The sequence below is a fragment of the Hypanus sabinus genome, chromosome 4 (genome assembly GCF_030144855.1).
Source record: "Hypanus sabinus isolate sHypSab1 chromosome 4, sHypSab1.hap1, whole genome shotgun sequence".
In the NCBI taxonomy this organism is placed as follows: Eukaryota; Metazoa; Chordata; class Chondrichthyes; order Myliobatiformes; family Dasyatidae; genus Hypanus; species Hypanus sabinus.
In genome coordinates this window covers 168,753,822-168,776,059 of record NC_082709.1, presented here as the reverse complement: position 1 = coordinate 168,776,059, position 22,238 = coordinate 168,753,822, and the positions used below count along the sequence as shown (strand labels likewise).

The following is a 22,238-nucleotide window of genomic DNA, read 5'->3' as shown; positions in this document are numbered from 1 at the left end:
TTCCTGAAAGGAAAAACCTGCTTGATAACCTACTCAATGAAATCTGCAGATGCTGGAAATTCAAGCAACACACACAAAATGCTGGTGGAACGCAGCAGGCCAGGCAGCATCTATAAGGAGAAGCACTGTCGACGTTTCGGTCCTGACAAAGGGTCTTGGCCGGAAACGTCGACAGTGCTTCTCCCTATAGATGCTGCCTGGCCTGCTGCATTCCACCAGCATTTTGTGTGTGATGCCTGATAACCTTCTGCAATTTCTTGAAGAAATTACAAGCAGGGTAGACAAAGGGGATGCAGCAGATGTGGTGTACTTGGATTTCCAGAAGACCTTTGACAAGATGCCACACATGAGGCTGCTTAGCAAGGTAAGAGCCCATGGAGTTATAGGGGAGTTAACTAGCATGAGTGGAGCATTGGCTGATGAGCAGAAAACAGAGTGGGGGAATAAAGGGTTCCTATTCTGGCTGGCTGCCGGTTAACCAGTGGAGTTCCACAGGGGTCAGTGTTGGGACCACTGCTATCACGATGTATATCAATGATTTGGCCTATGGGATTAGTGGATTTGTGGCAAGATTTGCTGATGATACAAAGATAGGTGGAGGAGTGGGTAGTGTTGAAACTGCTTGCAGAGAGACATAGTTTAGGGGAATGGGTGAAGAAGTGGCAAATGAAATACAATGTTGGAAAGTGTATGGTCATGTACTTAGGTGGAAGAAATAAACAGGCAGACTGATGAACTGGTATGGCAGAAGGCTACTGTACAGGACTGAAAAAAGCTGCAGAAGGTTGTAAATTTAGTCAGCTCCATCTTGTGTACCAGCCTACAAAGGACCCAGGACATCTTAAAGGAGCAGTGTCTCAGAAAGGCAGCATCCATTTTTAAGGACCTCTAGCACCCAGACTATGCCCTTTTCTAACTGTTACAATCAGGTAGGAAGTCTGAAGGCACACATTCAGCGATTCAGGAACAGCTTCTTCCCCTCTGCCATCTGATTCCTAAATGCACATTGAACCCTTGGACACAATCACATTTTTTACATATTCAGTATTTCTTCTTTTTGCATGATTTTTAATCTATTCAATATACTTATATTGTGATTGATTTATTATTTTTTTCTTCAAAATAATGTATTGCATTGAACTGCTGCTGCTAAGTTACCAAATTTCATGTCACATGCCAGCGATGGGGAGAGAATTCAAAATGCAGAGATGCAAAGGGACTCGGGAGTCCTTGTGCAGAGTACCCTAAAGGTTAACCTCTAGGTTGAGTTGGTGGTGAAGAAGGCGAATACAATGTTGGCATTCATTTCTAGAGGAATAGAATAAGTAGGTATAGAATGAGATCTCGGTGTTCTTGTACATCAGTCAATGAAAGCAAGCATGCAGGCACAGCAGGCAGTGAAGAAAGCTAATGGCATGCTGGCCTTTATAACAAGAGGAATTGAGTATAGGAGTATAAAGAGGTCCTTCTGCAGCTGTACAGGGCCATGGTGAGACCCCATCTGGAATATTGAGTGCAGTTTTGGTCTTCAAATTTGAGGAAGGACATTCTTGCTATTGAGGGAGTGCAGCGTGGGTTCACAAGATTAATTCCTGGAATGGTGGGACTGTCATATGTTGAAAGATAGGAGCGACTGGGCTTGTATACACTGGAATTTAGAAGGATGAGAGGGGATCTGATTGAAACATATAAGATTATTAAAGGATTGGACATGCTGGAGGCAGGAAGCATGTTCCCGATGATGGGTGAGTCCAGAACTAGAGGCTACAGTTTAAGAATAAGGGGTAGACCATTTAGAACAGAGGTGCGAAAAAACGTTTTCACCCGGAGAGTGGTGGATATGTGGAATGCTCTACCCCAGAAGGCAGTGGAGGCCAAGTCTCTGGATGCTTTCAAGAGAGAGTTAGATAGAGCTCTTATAGATAGCGAGGTCAAGGGATATGGGGAGAGGGCAGGAACAGGGTACTGATTGTGTATGATCAGCCATCATCATAGTGAATGGTGGTGCTGGCTAGAAGGGCTGAATGGCCTACACCTGCACCTACTGTCTATTGCCTATAAGAGCAGGGATGTGATGTTGAGGCTCTATAAGGCATTCGTGAGACCACACTTGGAGTATTGTGTGCAGTTTTGGGCTCCTTATTTTGGAAAGGATATACTGATGTTGGAGAGGGTTCAAAGAAGATTCAGGAGTATGATTCCAGGAGTGAAAGGGTTACTGTATGAGGAACGTCTCGCAGCTCTTTGGCTGTATTCCCTGGAGTTCAGGAGAATGAGGGGGGATCTCATAAAACATTCCAAATGTTAAAAGGCCTGAACAGATTAGATATGGCAAAGTTATTTCCCATGGTAGGGGAGTCTAGGACAAGAGGGCACGACTTCAGGATAGAAGGAAGTCCATTTAGAACAGATGTGGGGAAATTACTTCAGTCAGAGCATGGTAAATATGTGGAATTTGTTGCCAGGAGAGGCTGTGGAGGCCAAGTCATTGGGTGTATTTAAGGCAGAGATAGATAGGTTCTTGATTAGCCAGGGCATCAAAGGGTACGGGGAGAAGGCAGATGAGTGGGGATGACTGGAAGAATTGGATCAGCCCATGATTGAATGGTGGAGCAGACTCGATGGGCCAAATGGCCTACTTCTGCTCCTGTATCTCATGGTCTTACAGTCACTTGAAACTATACCAGTGTTCCAATTATACAACCTGATTAAAATTACCCTCAGCTTTTCTTGTCCCAAAAAAATTTGCTGCAATCCTCTCATAGTAAATATTACTTTCCAGACCTAGCATCATCTGTAATATGAAAATACTGTTTATTATACCACAAATTTTGTATTCTTCTTATTAATGCCATTAACAGAGGCTTTCTTCTGTGAAGCCTGAACGAAGTATCCACTTAGAATAATGGAGACACAAAGACTGCAGATAATGTGTTACAGTGCAAAAAAAAAACAAACTGCTGAAGGAACTTTGGAGGTTAGGCAACTTCAATGGGAGCAAAGGGAAGATTAAATAATGGTTAAATGACCTAGGTAATTACATTGCTCAGGATGCAAATTTATAAAAGTTCTGATTCTATGATTGTAATGCAGAGTACTTGGAATAATTTGTCAGGATGAACAATTTCCTCTTGAGTCCAATTGTCATCAGACCTGAAGCAAAACCTCAGCTAGAGACGTCAACTGTTCCACTTCCTCCACAGACACTCCCTGACCCTTTGAGTTCCTCCATCAGTTTGGAATTTGCGCTTAAGAGTTATATATTGTATCTCTGCACACAGGCTGTGAATTTGGGTTTCAAAGTCTGCTTACTTTTTCCTTAATTTTTTATGCTTATATTTTGTTATGCAACCACAATATTTTTCTAACTTTTTCATTAATCTCACTTGAACTATGTGCTGTGTGTCTCTGACAGTGGTGTATTGGGATTCACACCCAGACTTTGGCATAATGGTTCTGGGTTCAAATCCAGCTGGCTCCTCGCATGCTTTCCATCTGTGCTGGGTTGAGCATCGGGCTGGCAACTTGGCCTTGAAAAAAAACAGACAAATGCTAAAGAAACAGTGAGGTTGCTGCCCAAGGCACCAAACATGGTGTGGGGTATAAATTTGTGACTGTTGCAAGTAAGTTTTCCCACTGAAACTGTATACATGCTCTTGTGCATATGACAGTAAACTTCTGTCCTTTAATGCTCTTTCAGGAATTTTAATTTGTTGACTTCACCATATCTGTGTATTGTATTGCCTTGCACACTTGCCAATGTCAATGTTGGCTTAAATTTTGGAAGTACCTTTATTTTTCTGTTTGGCAATATACACTCTATGGCCACTTTACTACATCTGCATCTGTACACCTCATTAATGCAAATACCAGCAACACGAGTGGCAACAACTCGATGCGTAAAAGTATGCAGACATGGTCATGAGGTTCAGGTGTTCAGACCAAACATCGAAATGGGAAAGAAGTGGGATCTAATTGACTTTGACTGTGGACTGATTGTTGGTGCCAGAAGGGGTGGTTTGAATATCTCAGAAACTGCTGATGTCCTGGGGTTTTCATTTCCAACAGTCTCTAGAGTTTACAAGGAATGTTGAAAAAATTTAAAAGAAAATCCAGTGAACTACAGTCCAACTTGTTAATGAGAGGTCAGAGGAGAATGCCTAGACCAGTTCTAGCTGAAGGGGAGGCAATAGTAACTCAAATAACCATACATCAGTGGTGTGCAGAAGAGCATCTCTAAATGCACAACCTGTTGAACTTTGTATGGGCTACAGCAACAGAAGTCCACAAACAAACACTCAGTGGCCACTTTATTATGTGTAGGTGGAATTTGGTCTGAATCCACACTGTTTCTCCTTGAAAATCTCAAAACTGCTCAAACATTCAGAAAGCTATTTAGTGTTGCAAAATTTTAATCTTACATGGTAACTTGGTCTTGTTTTACTTTAGAGATTTTATTCTTGTTCTGTTTTGGTCCTTGGGCAAAACTCTGCTAAGTTATATGGAAGGGTGGTCTTTACTACCAAGATGATCTCCGTTGCCATTCTTTCCAGTGACTCAGTTCAATCCTCAAACTGCTTTCTATCCTCCTCTGTTAAAACAATGTAAAATGCCATTTTTCTTTTGAAGGTAGCTCTAGAAGATTACCTCCCTCTCTCTCCCTCTCTCTTTAGGCAATGGATACTCCATTGTCCAGTCAATATGAACAAGAGGTACGGCCATGCATCGATCTCATCGACTCGCTGAGAGGATTTGGTGTGGACAAAGACCTGGGGCTTCCAGCCATCGCAGTGATTGGTGATCAGAGCTCTGGGAAGAGCTCCGTCTTGGAGGCCCTCTCTGGAGTGTCCCTTCCCAGAGGGAGTGGTAAGAGACTGTTGGAGTCGATCATTAACTGTTTGTAAATTTATTTGTTGTACATAGATGCCCTACTCATAGTCAGAAATCCCGTAGCAGTTAAGGATGGTGCTGCAAGTGCATAGGGTCAATGACTTCCATGGTTTTTTTGTGCATTTTATGGCTATCAGGAGACGTTAAATATCAGAGTTGTATTTTACATGCGTACTTTTACAACAAAATGAGCCTTTGAACCTTTTAAAACTTTCAAGGAATATCTCCTCAAAACAGGCTTGGATGTCACAAGACGGGAACAGCTGGCCTTCTCTCGTCTTACTGGTGGCTAATCTTCCATCAAGTGGAAAGTGTCTTTGAAGAAAAGCACCTTTCCCTCAAGCAAAAAGAAAGTGCATAGAAACAAAAGAAGCCCTGGACAGGTCTTTGACAATAAACACATGGTTCTAGGATCAGATTTTAAGACATTAATAAATTATGGCAGAGATACCTTTTAAAGGAAGGATTGACAATCATTAATATATTCAACCACCTATCACTGTGTTACCACTAGTTCAATAGCAGCCAATGCCTTCTCACAGAGATTTTCAAACATATCTAGAACTGAAGATAAGAGGCTTAATGATTAGTGATGTAATCAAAACTGGGATTTAATTGGGTATAATTTGATTCTGTAAATGTTTCTAGGGAGAAACATGTTTTATGTGTTTGCTCTCACTTAGCAACATTGCATCAGACTCTCATTGTGTGCTCTACTCAATAACTTCATTGGAACATGAAGCAGCAACTGTAGTGTTGGCCCTGCTATTCAAAACAAGTTCCTTCTTCCTGTGTTCCGGGCAATTGTCCTCCTAATAAACATTTAGGAGTAAACATGTACTGAATTACATTTCCTTATTGAACTAACTCAATTGCTGAAGCTGCTGCCATTGCTCTAAGTGGAAAAATACTTCAGTCCTTCTGTCTAATACTCCTTTGTATTACTAAGTGTCAATAGAAGAAGATGAGGTTAAGTGGAAGGAGATTTTTAAGGTAATTGCTACAAATAATGGAAGTTCATATAATAAGTAAATCAGCAGCACACACAACATGCTGGAGGAACTCAGCAGGTCGGGTAGCATCTATGGAAATGAATAGTCAATGTTTTGGGCCGAGACCCTTCATCGGGATTGAAGCAGGAGGTGGCAGGGGCCCTATAAAGAAGATGGGGGAGGGTGGAAAGGAGAAGGCTGGTAGGTGCCAGGTGAAAAACCAATAAGGGGAAAGATCAAGGGGTGGGGGAGGGGATAGGCAGGAAAGGTGAAGGAGGTGTGTAAGGGGAAAGCACTATGGATAGTAGGAGGAGGCAGAACCATGAGGCAGGTGAGAGCAGTGTGTCTATAAGTTTTATCAGTTGAGTAGCAGGTAGATTTACAAAGGGCTTGTCTAAGGGGAACACTACGGCTAGCCAGAGTAGATCTGGTTGGCCAGTATCTCTGTCAATCAAGCTTCTTGTTTGTTCTGGGAACACAGACCTCGATGGCAACCATGGCACATAACTAGTTTATCAGGCATTTTCTGCTAATGTTCAAACATTCTGGTGTTTCTGGGGTCACATAAACATAAGACTGATAAAGGATAGATGATTTCCATTCCCAGCTGTAAACATTCAGTAGTTAAATGGTCACCATTTTGATTCTGGACTTTAATGTTGTTTAAAAGCTCAACTGAATGACACTATCAATATCTTCTCTCATCTTAATTCATTTTTCAGTAAAGATGGTCTTTTAGAAGTAAATCACATTCTGTTGATGATTATTTGTTGTGCTGATTTGTTTTCACCATGTGAGTCAAAAACATTGCCTTCCAAAATAGATTTTTGGTCCTAATTGATATCTGGCAATATTTTCCTTGTGACAGGAATTGTAACCAGATGCCCACTGGAATTGAAGCTAAAAAATGTTAAACAGGAGGATGTTTGGAAGGGGAAAATCAGCTACAGGGATTATTCAAAGAAACTCAGCAGTGCAGCTGAGGTGGAAGAAGAAATTGTCAAAGGTATGTTCCAAAACATTGCTGTGTAGGACCAGCTATGGATTCAAAATTAATGATAAATTGGGGTTTAACATTGCCACGATGTGTGCTGACAGTGTCAGAACCCAAATGCAGAGGAAAGACAAACTCTGATGTAGAGATGATGACCAGAGTTTATTTATAAGAATTCCTACGGAACATTAGTGTCTCAACACTGCGAGGCATAACATTCTCAAAACTAGGACCCCACAATTAGTGCTCACTATGCGTCCGCTTACGTAATATGGAATCCGAGCCCATCAAAATAATAACAAGTGTAAACAGAAAACACTAGGAGATCGCATTACAAAAGAGAGGTTGCTTGAGAAAAACGCAAGGAGCCCTAAACAGTTAACGATTCTTGTTGAACAATAATTAACCAATTGAGTACTCTTTTTTTTTAAAAAAAACAAATCAGAGCCCCTCACTCTCCTGCTCCCCACAAAGGTCCAAAGAGCTCATTACAAACATACTGTAAAAATTAATTTAACATATTGTGAAAGCCAGCTACTTATTTTCTTTTTTTTGTAATTTATTTTTTATTGAAGTTCATCATCAAACAAACATTTCCATAAGATGTATTTCAGACATTGTACATATAAATCATATACATCACAAATCTCCACATAGTATTTATCTGAGGTATACACTTATAGAAAAGAGCAGAAAGAAAAAAAACAAGCGAAAGGAAAAATCTATGTACAAGTAGTGAGTGTTTTTTTTTACAACAGATTCATTGATTTGTGAGAATAAAATCAGGCCTATGAGGCATTATGTAGTTAAACCATTTTTCCCAGTATGAATCAAATTGTTCCAGCTTATGATTAACAGATGCTGTTATCTTCTCCATTTTGTAAGTGTCCATTGTACTTTCCATCCATGCATTTAAAGTTGAGCTCTCCTGTGATAACTATTTCCTAGTAAGAGTCTTTTTACCAGCCATCAACAGTATATTCATTAAATATTTATCTCTTTTCAACCATTCTTGAGGTATATATCCAAAATATGTGGTCTTACTCTCTAAGGGTATTTCACATTTAAAGATGTCTTGTAGAGCATTGTGTATCTCCCTCCAATAGTTTTTGATAACAGGGTAGTCCCAAAAAATATAATGATTTGCATTTTGATTTCCACAATTTCTCCAGCAAACAGGGAGGTTACTATCATAATGGGATTTCTGAGACGGTATAATAAAATACCTTATCAAGTTTTTCCATCCAAACTCCCTCCTTTTCTGTGAACTAGTACACTTCCATTGATACCTCCATATTATTGTCCATTCTTCCTCCGATATAATTATTCCTCCTTCCTTCTCCCATTTTGTTTTAATGTATGAAGTCAAATGTGTTTGAAGATTTGACAACCCCTTATACACGCTTCAAATGATTCTACTACCGTTATCTGAATTATATGCTTTTCTAAATAGCTCTATCAAGCATGTATTTGCCTTGGTGACATTTTTAAGCATCTTATTAACACATTGTCACATCTGTAAATATCGATAAAAATCTTGTTTTTCTAATAAGTGTTTCTCTTTAGCATTTCAAAACTGAACAGTACTTCTTCTTTCATTATGTTGCAAAGAACTGTTATTCCTTTAGCTGTCCAGTCCTTAAATCTAGCATCCAATTTATTTGTTGTAAAATCGGAGTCAAATGTACACCATTTAAGAATTGCAATATCTCCCTCTAGATTATATTCTTTTATAGTAGTTTTCCATATTTTAAGAGTCAATTTCACCCATGGGTTATCAGTAGTATTTATGTACCATTGCAGGTTGTTATCAGCCAAAATTGCTTGTATAGGGATGGGAAGAACCCGCTCCTCAATGTTTTTCCATTGAGCGTCATATGATGAGTTGCACCAACATATCACAGCTCTCAACTGTGCTGCAAAATAATAATCTCTAAGGGAAGGTAGCCCCCCCCCCTTTCCTTTGCTAATTGCAAGGTTTTGAGAGGAACTCTAGGCCTTTTATCCTGCCCAATATACCTTGATAACATCTTGTTCCATTCATTGAATTGATTTTGATTAATCTCTATTGGGTCTGAAAGAAATGTAATGGCCTGGGCAGCATATTCATTTTAATAGACTCAATCCTTGAACTGAGACTGAAAAAAGGAATCAGGTTCCATCTTGCCATATCTTCCTTAATTCTTTTATATAAAGACTGATAATTACATTTGATAATTTTGCTAAATCTTTTGGCATAATGATGCCTAAATATTTGAAAGACTCTGTGTGCTATGTCCAGGGATATCTACTTTCAATTTCTCTTGGTGGGCTATAGTAATATGAAAGTAATTGGGTTTTATCTATGTTGATCTTGTATTCTGATAATTCACCATATTGTTCAAGGATTGCATCAATTTAGGTAAAGAGTATGTTGGTTGCCCTAGATAGATCAAAATGTCATCTGCGTAACAGGCCAATTTATGCTCTGTCCCTTTAATAGTAATTCCCCTGATATCTTCATTTTGTCTTGTGTATTGAGCTAATGGTTCCAGATAAAATGCGAAGAGTAGTGGTGACCATGTACAACCCTGTCTCATGCCCCTTTCTAGGGTAAGACTATTTGATAAATATCCATTGATATTAATCCTAGCAGTAGGATTGTCATATAGTGTCTGTATACTTTTAATAATTGTGAAACCAAATCTATGTAAAACTCTAGAGAAAATTCCAATTAACCGAATCAAATGCTTTTTCAGTGTCCACACTTATCACTATTGCTTTGATTTTATATTTTTGTATATGTGAAGTGTTCTTCGTATATTGTCCTGTGTCAGGCGTTGTCGTATAAAACCTGTCTGATCGTTACGTATCAGTATGGGTAGAAACTCCTCTAATTGTTTGGCCATGATGGAGGTAAATAAGCTATAATCTACATTAAGAACGGATATTGGTCTAAATGACCTGCATTCCATTTTATCCATCTTTCGGTATAGCTGAGATTATCACTTCCTTCCAACTGGGAGGCATTTGTGCCTTTTTTAGAGCCCAGTTCAGTGTGGGGAGTAAAACATGAATTAATTCATTTTTAAATTATTTGTACCACTCTGCCATATATCCATCAGATCCTGGTGACTTGCTTAATTTAAACCTATTAATTGCTGTTTTTAATTCAACTTCAGTTATGTCAGCAGTCATCGTTCTATTTTGTTCTTCGCTTAAAGTGGGTAACTCTAGAGAATTCAAGAAGGTGTCAATTTGGGTTATGCTTCCCCCCTGGAACTTTGGAATATAGAGTTTTGTAAACACCTAAAAAGCTTCTTGAATTTCACTTAGCTTTTTTTTATCATTTTTGTTCTTGGGTCCCTAATTCTATGAATTGTATTTTCTGCTTTCTTTTGTTTCAGTTTCCACGCCAGTATTTTCATAGATTTTGATCCACTTTCATAATGTTTCTGTTTCAGAAACATTAAATTTTTCCTGATTTCTTGCATAGCCAAACTATTAATTTCATTCCTAATTCTTTTAAATTCCCTTAATGTATCCTGTGCTAAATTCAATGTGTTTTTTTCTCTAGTTCCTTCAGCCTATTTTGTAATTCCTCTGTTTTATTTTTCCTTACATGATACCGTTACAATTTTCCCTCCTAAGACAGCCTTCAGAGTATCCCATAAAATGGGAGGTGAAAACTCTCCATTATCATTAAATTTTAAGTAGAGACCAAGTAGAGACAAAAGACCAATTTCTTTTTTTAATTTGTTCCTTAAAGTAGGGATCATTGAGTAGACTTGAATTTAGTTTCCAAATAGTATTCTTTGGTTGTAGGTCAAAATCAACAGATAAAAATATAGGTGCATGGTCACTTACATCTCTTGTCCCAATTCCACAGGTGTTTATTTTGTCTTTGTCTTCTCCAAATGTAATAAAATAGTCCATTCTTGTATATACAGAATGTGGAGCAGAATAATGAGTGTAGTCCCTTCTGTCAGGGAAAAGGTCCCTCCATCTATCAATTAAACCAACATCCTCAAAAAGTGTGACTTTCTTATGTAAGGATTTTATTTCATAGGTTTTTCAATTGGAAGAGTCTAAGTTTGGTTGTAATTATAAATTTAAGTCTCCCTCCACATATCAGGAGACCTTATGTTTCCGCTACCATAATATCAGTAATTTTCTGAAAGAAACCAATATCACTTCCAGGGGGTGCATATATATTCAATAGAGTAACTGAATTTCCGTCTATAGTCCCCCTTACCGGAATATACCTGCCCTCTTTATCTCCCATTTCGAATACTTTTTCAAAATTTAGCTTACTTGTGATAAGAAAAGTAACTCCTCTGCTACGTCCTGATTTATGAGGAGAAAAACAAATTAGTGAAGCCCATTCTCTTTAGTTTTCTATGCTCATTATCACTTAAATGAGTTTCTTGTAAATATACTAAATGGGCTTGTTCTTTTTTCATTCTGGATAAAATTCTCTTGGGTTTGAGTAGATCTAATAGCCCATTGACATTAAAAGAAATGAATTTTACTTTGTCCTTAGCCATCTTTATTAATCTGTCAATGTATCATTGAAATTAGCAGAATAAAACTTAATCGATCCACTCCCTGAACAAATAAGAACCAAGAAATGCAAATATCTAGCTGTGGGGGATAACCCTTCCTACTTGTGAGTTGAGAGCCCCTATTGCAGTATTCATAAAAGTCAGTGAACAAATCCATTACACAGAAAAGATTTCCCTGTGTACTCCTCATATACACACACGCACACACATACATATATTCTCATTTTGGTGGGGAAAAAGGAGTAAGTGAGCAAATAAAAAAAATAACAAAGTAATATAAAATCCACATTACTGTAAGTATTTCTTAAGATAGGTGTATCACCGTCTACTTTTGCTTCCATTTAGCATCTCAACATTTTTAAAATTAGCCAAACTTTATGGCTCTTCTGGAGGGGGTGAAGACTGTCTTTGGGAAACTCCCGGTCTATTCCTGATATACTTCTCTCGGCCTCCTCCCGTTTCCTGCCTTCTTGATTCTCGCACTATTTCCCAAGCGGAGCGGGATAATTCCTCTGCCAGGCTTTCCCTCATTTTGATCATGCTGACGAGCAACCCTCTGGCCTTCATGCCTGTAGTCGCCTCTTCCACTGTCTGGTACAACCGAGTCCCGTTTCCATAAAACACTCGAAGTTTAGCAGGGTACTGAGTTTGAAATCTAATCCTTTTTTGCTTTAGTACTCACTTTACTTCAGAATATTCTTTATAATACTGCGGGACCACGTGGAGGTAATCTTGGTCGAAATATATTAATTTATCACCTAAAAACACCCTCTTCTTACCCCAGGCCCTTGATAGAATCTCTGCCTTGGTACTGTACCGAAGGAATTTAATTATTATTGAGCATGGCTTATCTTGGGTAGACTTCGGGACTAGCACAGAGTGCATTCTCTCGATTTCCAGCTCCATAGTCGAGGGAAGCTCCAGCGTGTCCCGCAGAAACTTTCCGACAAACTCCATCATAGACGAGCACTCTGCTCCTTCGGGAACGTTGTAGATTTTGATATTTTTCTGCTGTGATCTTCCCTCCAGGTCAAGCAGTTTACCTTCTTGGTGATTTAATATTTTTATTGTCTTACTCAGTATCCGCTCCACGTTTTGAATGCAATCTTCCACCTTCTCAATTCGAGTGTCTGCCACCACTAGTTTTTGATTGACGTTGGCAAGCTCTGACTTAATAACATATAGCTGCTGCTTTATATCTTTATGGAACTCCCTTACCTCTTTCAGAATTTCGATCATATTTGCCGCTTCGCCTGAATGAGGCCCAGCGTCTGCCTCGCTAACATGCGGTCGGGTAGGAGAGCTGCTCGCTGCACCCCTCTCGGCCGCAGGCTCTGCAGTGTCGCTTTTTTTATTTCCATTCCTTTTCCCCATTCTTGCCCCTCTTCCCAGTTCAAATATTTTTTGAAAAATACTACATTTGATTGGTTAATGGGGCTTAATACGCGTTTTTCCGGAGGAGCTAGTGACTTAAGCTGCCATTCTCGATGATGATGTCACCGGAACCCCTATTTATTTTCTTTCTAAGTTAAATATGGCATATTCAGGTCTTGAACCTTTGGTAAAATCACCATTTTGTCTCAGTAATCATCAATAAAAAGGAGAAATATGGTTTTGGGCTTTGATACTAGTCTCTTAAATACAAATCATTGTATCAAATGTTTCTTCCGGTAAGGAATTCCCAACTTGATTGTCTCTCCATGACTAATGTCCACTTTAGTGTAAAGCTGATTGTTCTCAATATAACATTCAGGGATTTGTAAATGCCAGGGTTTCAATTGGTAGTCAAGTACTTAATATCAAACAGCAGCTGCAAAGGGTTAAGTTAAGGTGCCTGCTTGTGATTTTCTCTCTCACACTCACCCTAAATCTAAACAATTCTGATGAGCATTACACACAAGGGCTGAGAGCTTCTACCCTGGTAGTGGTAGCCTTAAACTTGAACATAGGCCACTGAACAGATTAGCCTGTTGTCGTATATACAATGGTGCAATGAGATTCCCTGCCCATGTGAAGTCATAAAGTAAACCCTGAGTGGCAGTAATAAATACAAGTGCTAAATAATGGAATGGTTCAGAGACTGTAGTACAGTCGAAGGTAGTGTAATGCCAAAATAGCGAAAACCCGATAACTGAGAAAGGAAATCCCAGGAGTCTGAGAAGGTGGCAGCACCATTGGAAAGAGTTCAGAAGTCTTGATATCAATGGAGTAAAAAGCTATTTTTAAGACTCATAAGTTCTTGAGTCCCAATAGAAGAGGGAAAAGGGGAAGGCCAGATTGGTGAGCATCCTTGATGAAACTACTAGCCTTCCTGAAGCGATGGACTGGTAGGAACTGAAGAACCTCTGATAGACTGGGTGGCATTTACTGCTCCCTGCAGCAGTCAGTGTTTCTAGCATTAAAATGGGCCCAAGCCAATGACTACTGCACCAGTAGTTTGCTCTCGTCCATTCTAGGATGGCAATGCAAGTTCCATCTGGCTTGCCAGCTCTCCAGCTGGGCAACCTTCCTGCTGTCCCTCAGCTAAGGTAAATCTAGCTTTAGAATGGCAGTCCCATTCAAATGACAAGAAACCGTCAGCCCTGGGAGAGGGTCAAGTAGTAGTTTCTGCGTTTTTCTTGTTAGTGTGTGGTTTTTAATGTTTAAAATAATCAGTTGTTAGAGTAGTCACCTTTGACTGTCAACACTGGGTCTTGCTGCTTGTCAAAGACGGTCTGTAAGTCTTTGTTCTGATACAGTCCCTAGAGTGGTCTGAGGCATTCTGAAGAAATGGGAGTCGGTGTCCCTGTAGATAATGACACCAGGGATCACCCTGGAATAAACAAGCATTCCCCTGGATTTTTCTCTCAATGTCGGGGCAACACAAGTTCTGTCTTAATTTGTTTTCACTTGTTTCAAGTTTATTTACTATTTAGCTTATGATTCAAAGTGATGGATTATTGTCTTTAAATCTGCTAATTAAATATTCTGACTAATTAATATAATTTGTAACTGTTTCCAGCCCAGGACAGTATTGCAGGGCAAGGAGTGGGAATCAGCAATGAATTGATCAGTCTGGAAATTGAGTCCACCAGTGTCCCTGACCTGACCTTGATAGACTTGCCAGGAATTGCCCGGGTAGCAGTTGGTGACCAGCCAGTTGATATTGGAGAACAGGTAATGGGGCCTGATTTCTATCTGATGTTTTGAAGGTTCCTCAAGGTAGTCATGGCTGGGAGAGGAGGTGGGGATAAGCTCCTGGTACCTATCAAATGCACCCTATGATGTACATTACGGGTATCTTCTGACAACCAAGTCCAGCTCCTGGCCTTCATGTGTGACTTAGCTACTAAGCCTGGCGAAACCATTTCCCTTGACAGAGAGGTTACTAGCCCCTTAAAGCCAGTCAATTAGGGCGGATGGAACTGATCTAGAAGGAAAACTGATCTCAAACCTTCACTGCCTTGCGGCTATATCCACTCATGGAGAAGGCTTGGGGAGTAATCTCCAAGGAAAAATCCAGAGCTGGAGTTCCTACATTGAGTTCATCACTGCCTGGCAAATCCTGTGATGGCACTGGTCCAAACTGTATCAGTCTCTGCTGTTCCACTGGGTTCATAGGCTGCATGGAGAGGAGGAGCCTGCTTGCTTTCTGTATTGCCTGGTGTACTGGCTTGCTGATAAGACAACTGGGATACAACATCCATGGTTAACCCCAACCAAATGGAGGGTCTCAAGTTGTTCAGAATTCACAGCTTGTAGGGAAAATTACCCTCAAGTTGTTCGTGGAAGCTGCATCACATTTGTTCTCTGTATTTCCTATGTTACAAGTGAAATTTTTCCAAGAATATATTTAATTGCCTCTTAAGCAATTGTGATTGTCCTGAAGTTAGGAGATATTGGACTTCCTTTACGTTTTGCACATTGAATGGCATTCTTAACATGAAAACTTAGCCAATGTATTGATGTATTAACATAAATACATCCAATAGTATTAACAATATCCCTGCACTGAGCATGTATTTCTGTTTACCAGAGAACTCCAAATATGTTTTGCTCGTTGTTCTGTATTCCATTGCACTTTTACCTCAATTTGGTTATTTTAGAATGTGTCAATGTCAACCTTTTTATGATTTTACAGTTTTGCGGTTTGTTTTATTCCAGATTAAGAGACTTATTAAATCATTTATTATGAAACAAGAGACAATTAATCTTGTAGTTGTGCCATGTAATGTCGACATAGCAACCACAGAAGCGCTGAAAATGGCTCAGGAAGTGGATCCTACCGGGGACAGAACTCTGGGTAATTACATAGAAATATAGAACCATTTTCTACATCCGACCGTTGGAGAAAGTCTTAGCATTGATGGTCCAGATCCTCCTGGTCTGAATCCACTCCTCCAATTCTCCACCCATTATACTTTACAGAAGCATAAAAAACTCCACTCTCCCCTTGCCTCACGCTCAACTTGTGGATAATAACATGAAGCAAGCTGCCTTCGGCTAGGTCTTAAGCAGTATATTCTGGGTCACTGTCCCCAATGTGCCATGAAATAATACCTGCTACAGCAGGTTTTTTAAAGGTTAAATTATTAAATAAAATAAATTGCTTTTTCTCTCTGATGTTTTTGTCTAATGCCCTCCAATGTAAATGTATATTCAACTATGTGATAGTTGCTTCCAATCTTTTCTCTCTATTCCCTCGCTCCTCAAAATCAACTTTAAGATTCCCTCAATCACAGCAGAAAATTTATTTCATCACCTTTTCTTTATTCTCTTTCTCTTTTAAATCTGAAGGCATTTTAACTAAACCTGACCTGGTTGACAAAGGAACAGAGATGAACGTGGTGGACATTATGGAGAACTTGGTGGTGGAGCTGAGTAAGGGTTACATGATTGTTAAGTGTCGAGGCCAGAAAGATATCAATGACCAGATAGCACTCACTGATGCTATCTTGAAGGAAAAGGCTTTTTTTGAAGACCATGAACAATTCAGGTAAATGATGGGAGACACATTTTTAATTAATCTCTCACTATATTTGTTACTAGCTCCTCCATCTCGCTATTTGCTCAGAGTCCTTTTACATATTTTGATTTTATTGTTAGTGAATTTGGTTGTCTTTCATCTGATTACTATCAGGAGGCAACTTTAGTTTCACATTGGAATGGTCAGAGATTTGGAGTCAAATGCATGTTATTCTCTGGATTTGAACCATTTGCACTAAGATGGATATTTGAGGCTCTGGCAATAACCTGAATTGACTTGAATAATACTAATATTCCTCCAATATCTGACAAAAAATTCAGTCTGTAACATTATTTCAAACCATATTTTAGAAAAAAAATACAGATGGCATAACTTATACACAGCCCCTGAGGATGGTGTGAGCTAATGTTGAGTATTGAATTTGCCTGTCTTTATGGTAGATCGGGGAAAACAGTGGTTTTCAGGAGTCAAAACTGCTCAGTCTTTTCCATGTAACGTTGTTTTTACTGCAAGGTCAGAGAAATATACAAACCAGAAACAACTTGTCCATTCTGGCCTGAGCTGTCCCATTTCCTGTATTGAACCCATGCCCCTCAACCTTCCCTATCCAGCCACTTGTCTAAATATAATTTAAATTTTATACTGTACCTGTCTCCACCACTTCCTCTGGCAGTTTGTTCTGTACACCCACCACTCCATGTGGAAAGAATTGGCCCTTCAGATCTCTTTTAAATGTTCTCCCTCTCATCTTGAACTTCTGTTCTCTGGCTTTAGATTTCCCCTACCACTAGAAAAAGACTATTGGGTCACTGGTTATAAATCATTGATAAATTTACTGTGGAAGTACGTACACATTTTCCATATATCACCCTGAGATTCATTTTCTTGGCATTCACAGTAGATAAAAAGAATGGAATCAATGATAACGTCACATAAAGACAGACAACCAACAAATGCGCAGAAGACAACAAATACAAAAAGAAAAAAATTAATAATAGTAAATAAATACTAAATAATATTGAGGATCTGTGTTGTAGCATCAAGGGGTTATGAAATGAGTTCAGTGCAGATCTGAGTGAAGTTATCCACACTGGTTCAAGAGCCTGATGGTTGAAGAATGAATGCTTTTTAATTGGGTGGTGTGGGCCCCAAGTCTCCTATTCCTCCTTCCCGATGGCAGCAGTGAGAAGAGAGCATAGCCTGCATGTGGAGTTCTTGAGGATTGAAGGTTGGTATTTGGCATCCCCACTCCCATTCTCAGTGTCCTCACCATTGAAGGCGAGGTTGCCGTGTGCCTCATTCACTGCTCTAACAGACAGTACGTGAGCAGACTGACTAAGGAACAAAGGTGAAAGTGTTTGACATGGTGCAGAATGTGATGATGGAGCTGGGGAAGTGTCACTTAAAGTGTGAGATTGGTAAAATGAAAGGTGTAGATTGCCCAAGTTTGTCAGTTTTCACGCACAGAGAATCAGAAGGAATACTCTGGACTTTTCCGGTTATTTACTGCTGGTGGACAATGGGGAGATAGTGAGGCAAGAACAAAACAGCAGATGCTGGAAATGTGAAATCGAAACAGCAGATGATAGAGACACTCGGAGATGATCTGGTTGTCTCGCTAGCTAGGAAGAGAGAGAGACAAACACAGCATCCCCAGTGGTTTCTGATATGTGTAAAAAGATTGTGTTCAGCCATAAAGGTAGTGCTTGCTCTTCCATCTCCTTTTCTGTTGGAGTTGTCTGTGTTCCAATAGCTTACCCATAGAAACTAGGAATGTTGCATTACTGGTGCTGACTGATCGAGTGATAACGTTGACAGTATTGTGTCCCACATCCTTCAGTTCAGAGTTTATGAGCAGCATGGGGAGGATTCTAAATTCAGTGCTAGGATTGTCTGGAGTGGAGATAATCCAGTGTGGAGGAGATGCAGGGATTTCTCTATGCCATGTGGTATCACCTGGATCATGGGCGCCTACTTCATGTTGCTAGTATATTATGAGGCTTGTTAGTACAGTCTCCACACTTCATATACATAGCACTTCCCAGTTAAGGCAATGCACATTTAGAAATTCATCACAAGAAGCTTGTACCAAATAACCATTCTACAGCCTCCAAAAGATCAATCTCATTGGATCAATTTATTTTTTACATTACTGTAAACAAGGCAAAAAATGTAATTATTTTACTACTATAAAATATTGGTCTTGACTATGATATTTTCCTTAATTTTTAATGACTAGACCGCTTCTAGAAGAAGGAAAGGCTGGTATTCCAAATTTGGCTGTTCGGCTAACAAAGGAACTTGTTAACCACATTAAAGTAAGTCTTATTCTGTAAAGAAATATCCATTTTCAATTACATTAGTTCATTCTGTTCAATTGTATTTTAAAGTAATTCTGTATCACTACTGTGGGGACCATGACAAGCCTAAGATCAGTTTTATTTAACTCAAGCATGTTCAGGGAATTTGGATATTTTGTGTATTGTGATTCTCTGAACTTTCAGATTTTTACCATTCAGCTGATGAAAGAAATTTTGCCACTGAGATGTGTTACTACTTGAGGAAACAAGTTAGAGAAATATATTGTTGAATATTACTGCAGTAAGTGGATCAAATCAACAATATTAATGGACAGAGCAAGGTTTGTTCCCACTCTTTAGTTGCACTGTGGCAACAATAATTGAAAGGTTAAGATTTGAGTCCCATATTAGAGGCTTCAAGATCTGCATTGATAGACTGGGGCTGTCTAGAGATGTCAATATTCAGATGAAATCTCAAAATATTACTGTTCTCTCAGTGAAGATAAAAGATCACAAAATTCAAATACACAGATGACATAAGGACTGTTCTCTGGGATCCTAGCCAATATTTATAATAATAGATTGTCACTGTGATATCAAATACTGCATTACATCTTGTATCACTGGTTGCCATGGGCTCATGCTGCAAGCTTTCCTCAGAGAAGAGGGTTGTGGAATAAGTCAGGATGTAAAAGTGAGGAGTTAGCATCAGAACTGGCAGGCTCACCTTTCTACTTAACACACAGTGATCTTTGCGTGATTTGTCTTTTCAAGAAATCATTGCCTCAGTTGCGAATGGAGGTGGAAAAGGAACTGAACAAATCATTGAAATCTATAAAGTTGTACAACTGTGCGGTCCCCTCTTCTTACAGTGAGAAAATGACATTCATAATCGAGGTAAGTCTTTATTTAATGGCTGAATTTAGTCTGCTAAAGAACAGCTTTCAGAGGGCAATTGAGGTTGTAACCGTGCACAGACTCTTGTTTCTTTGCTTGGAAAATCAAGTTCACTGTTAAAAAGAGGTGAAGTTCAGGGCTCCATTTCTTTCACGTTGATTGACTGAAACAGGGCTTTGAGCTGTTCAGTAGAGGTAGGGGATCACTGATATGGGCACAGGCAGGCAATGAAATTAATTAGAGGTTGTTTCATTCTCCACCTTTCATTTGTTACTATTTTCATTATTACTATTCAACAATTACTAGACCAACATCATTATCACTTGTGTTAAAGTCGCCCCTTCTGGAAGATTGACGAATAATCATTCCATGGAATGAAATGGACAGGACAGTGAAAGTGCAAGAAGGAATACAAAAAAACAGATTGGAAGGGAAAGGCCATTTTGACCTTCTAGCCTCACCCCCCCCCCCCCAACAAAAACTCAGGTCGGTTAGTGGATCACAACCTGACTCTTCTGGCTGTGATGCAGGCCATCTCCCACCCTATCCACCACCGACAAACCTGCAAGCATTGCCTCTTATAGGAGGGAAAAGTAACAGAGAAAGTCTAAGCTCAATAAGGTTGAAATTACCAGGAGAAAAATTATTCTGATGTCTGTTAGCCATGGTGATATTGGATTGGTTTATTATTGTCTTGTTTACTGTTCATACATATAAAATAATTACACCAGACTGCATTGAAGTAAAACAATAATAGGTACAGAATAAATAACAGCTAGAGAGAAAGTTCAGTGCAGGTAGAGAATAAGGTGCAAGATCATACCAAGGTAAACTGTGAGGTCAATAGTCCATCCTTTTTTTTTATGGAAACCATTCAATAGTTTTACAATAGCTGTCTTTAAACATCGTGTATGAGTTTTCAGGCTTTCACATCTTCTGTTTGATGAAAAAGGTAAGAAGAGATTTTTTAAGTAGCGAGATCCATAGTTGGTATAAGTTTTATAACCATATGCAGTCCATATAAACATGGGAGTTGGAATTATTTTTACATAATTTAAGATGCCCTCACCCATCTCTCAGCATAAGGGGATGATAAGGTAGACAGTAATTGAAAAAGGCATTTGAAGAGGATGGAAGTTTGGGAAAAGAGATCTAGAATTGGGGTACATTGCCTGGAAATTCCATCGCCTAGCATGAAGCTTTCACTCAAATTGGTTGATTCAAGGTCTGTTTATTATAATGGTATTCTGCTTCCAGAAAGATAGTCTGAATTGTCCATCTTTGTGGCACCCCTCTGTAAGGAGAGTGCAGGCATGTGTAACGTGTTTAAATGTCACTTGTACTCAAGTCTTGTGTAACAAGAGATTGCCAGCAGCTTTCATCACAAACTGAGTTTGACCTACTCTGTTGATGGGAACTACAAAGCATCCGTTGTCTTCTGGGATAATCTTAAATCTCTTTGGCTTTCACTGTCCAGCACACCTCCTTTGCTTCTATTTTATCAGTTAACTAAGATTTGATCAGTTTTATAAATACTCAATTATATGTCAAAATAATGATGTGTTGTTGGTGGATTCCTGTTCTGAATACTATCCCTAGAATGCAGTGTTGAGGTGTGCATAAGCTCCAAAGTGGTGGAGTAAGTTTTGCAAATGTAATCAATCCCACCTCAATCACTGCAGAGAGTGTAAAACTAATGAATTGAGGTCTTTCTGGTGTACACTTTCACATTTCACTTTGCTGTTTCCCAAATCAACTGTCTTCAGGAACACAATCCCTCAACAAATATTTTGTCATGTACCAACCACTTGTTCAATTAACTACCAATCACCAGCTACCACTGTGGACACAGCCCAGTCCATCTTGTAAAACACCCTCTTTTCCATGGATTGCCTGCAATTCCTACTGCCTCAGGAAAACAGCCAATACAATCAAAGACCTCTTTAACCCTGGCCATTCTCTCTTCCCCCTCTTGCATCAAACAAGTGATACAAAAGATTGAAAATGTACACTACCAGGCTCCAGGTCAGCTTCTTTACTACTGCTATAACTATTGAATGAATTCTTGACTTTACCGACAATCTCATTATGGCCTTTGGACCTGATAATACTTCTTTCTCTAACTTAACACTTACTGTCCATCTCCCCCCATAGATACTGCCTAACATGCTGTGTGTTGCTTTAGGTTCTCAACATCTGCAGTCCCTTGTATCTCCATTCTATGTACAATTAATTGCTTTTCCCTTGCACTGCTTCAATCTACTTGCGTTTCAAAATGTTTTTTTACCAATGGTATGATAAACCATTTGCCCAACCCAATCCTCTCTAGCATGTAGCAGCAGTGCCTGTTGTGCTGCCAGCTTTTAGGGTAGCAATGAAGGTTCTCCATCTCCGGTGGTATTCAAAGTTCCATCATCACGTCAGTAGCTTCCTCTGGGTTTTCACTACTGTCAGTCATCCAAGTCCCAGGTGGAGACTCAGGAATACTGTCTAACTCGGATGTAAAAGGATTCTTCATTGCTGTCTCTAACAATTTTACTAGTCACAGTTGTTAGCCCTGAGCTGAACCCCCAAACTTGGAGGACCAGTGGACCACTCCTAGTCTGGCCCCTAACCCGTGACCTGTTGGCACGGGTGACCCTACCAACATAGTTC

General features: G+C 39.4%; 1 protein-coding gene across 3 annotated transcripts in view; it reads left to right on the top strand.

Annotated features, from left to right (window-relative positions):
* The window catches only part of LOC132393473 (interferon-induced GTP-binding protein Mx3-like), a 42,187-nt gene that overhangs the window by 9,208 nt on the left and 10,741 nt on the right, over positions 1–22,238 (top strand). For all 3 annotated transcript variants that reach the window (XM_059968749.1, XM_059968747.1, XM_059968748.1), the window contains 7 exons: positions 4,674–4,866; positions 6,751–6,888; positions 14,422–14,576; positions 15,564–15,702; positions 16,197–16,395; positions 18,626–18,704; positions 19,461–19,583. In XM_059968749.1, the coding sequence (XP_059824732.1) occupies positions 4,674–4,866; positions 6,751–6,888; positions 14,422–14,576; positions 15,564–15,702; positions 16,197–16,395; positions 18,626–18,704; positions 19,461–19,583 (1,026 nt within the window). The remainder of the gene's footprint in view (positions 1–4,673; positions 4,867–6,750; positions 6,889–14,421; positions 14,577–15,563; positions 15,703–16,196; positions 16,396–18,625; positions 18,705–19,460; positions 19,584–22,238) is intronic.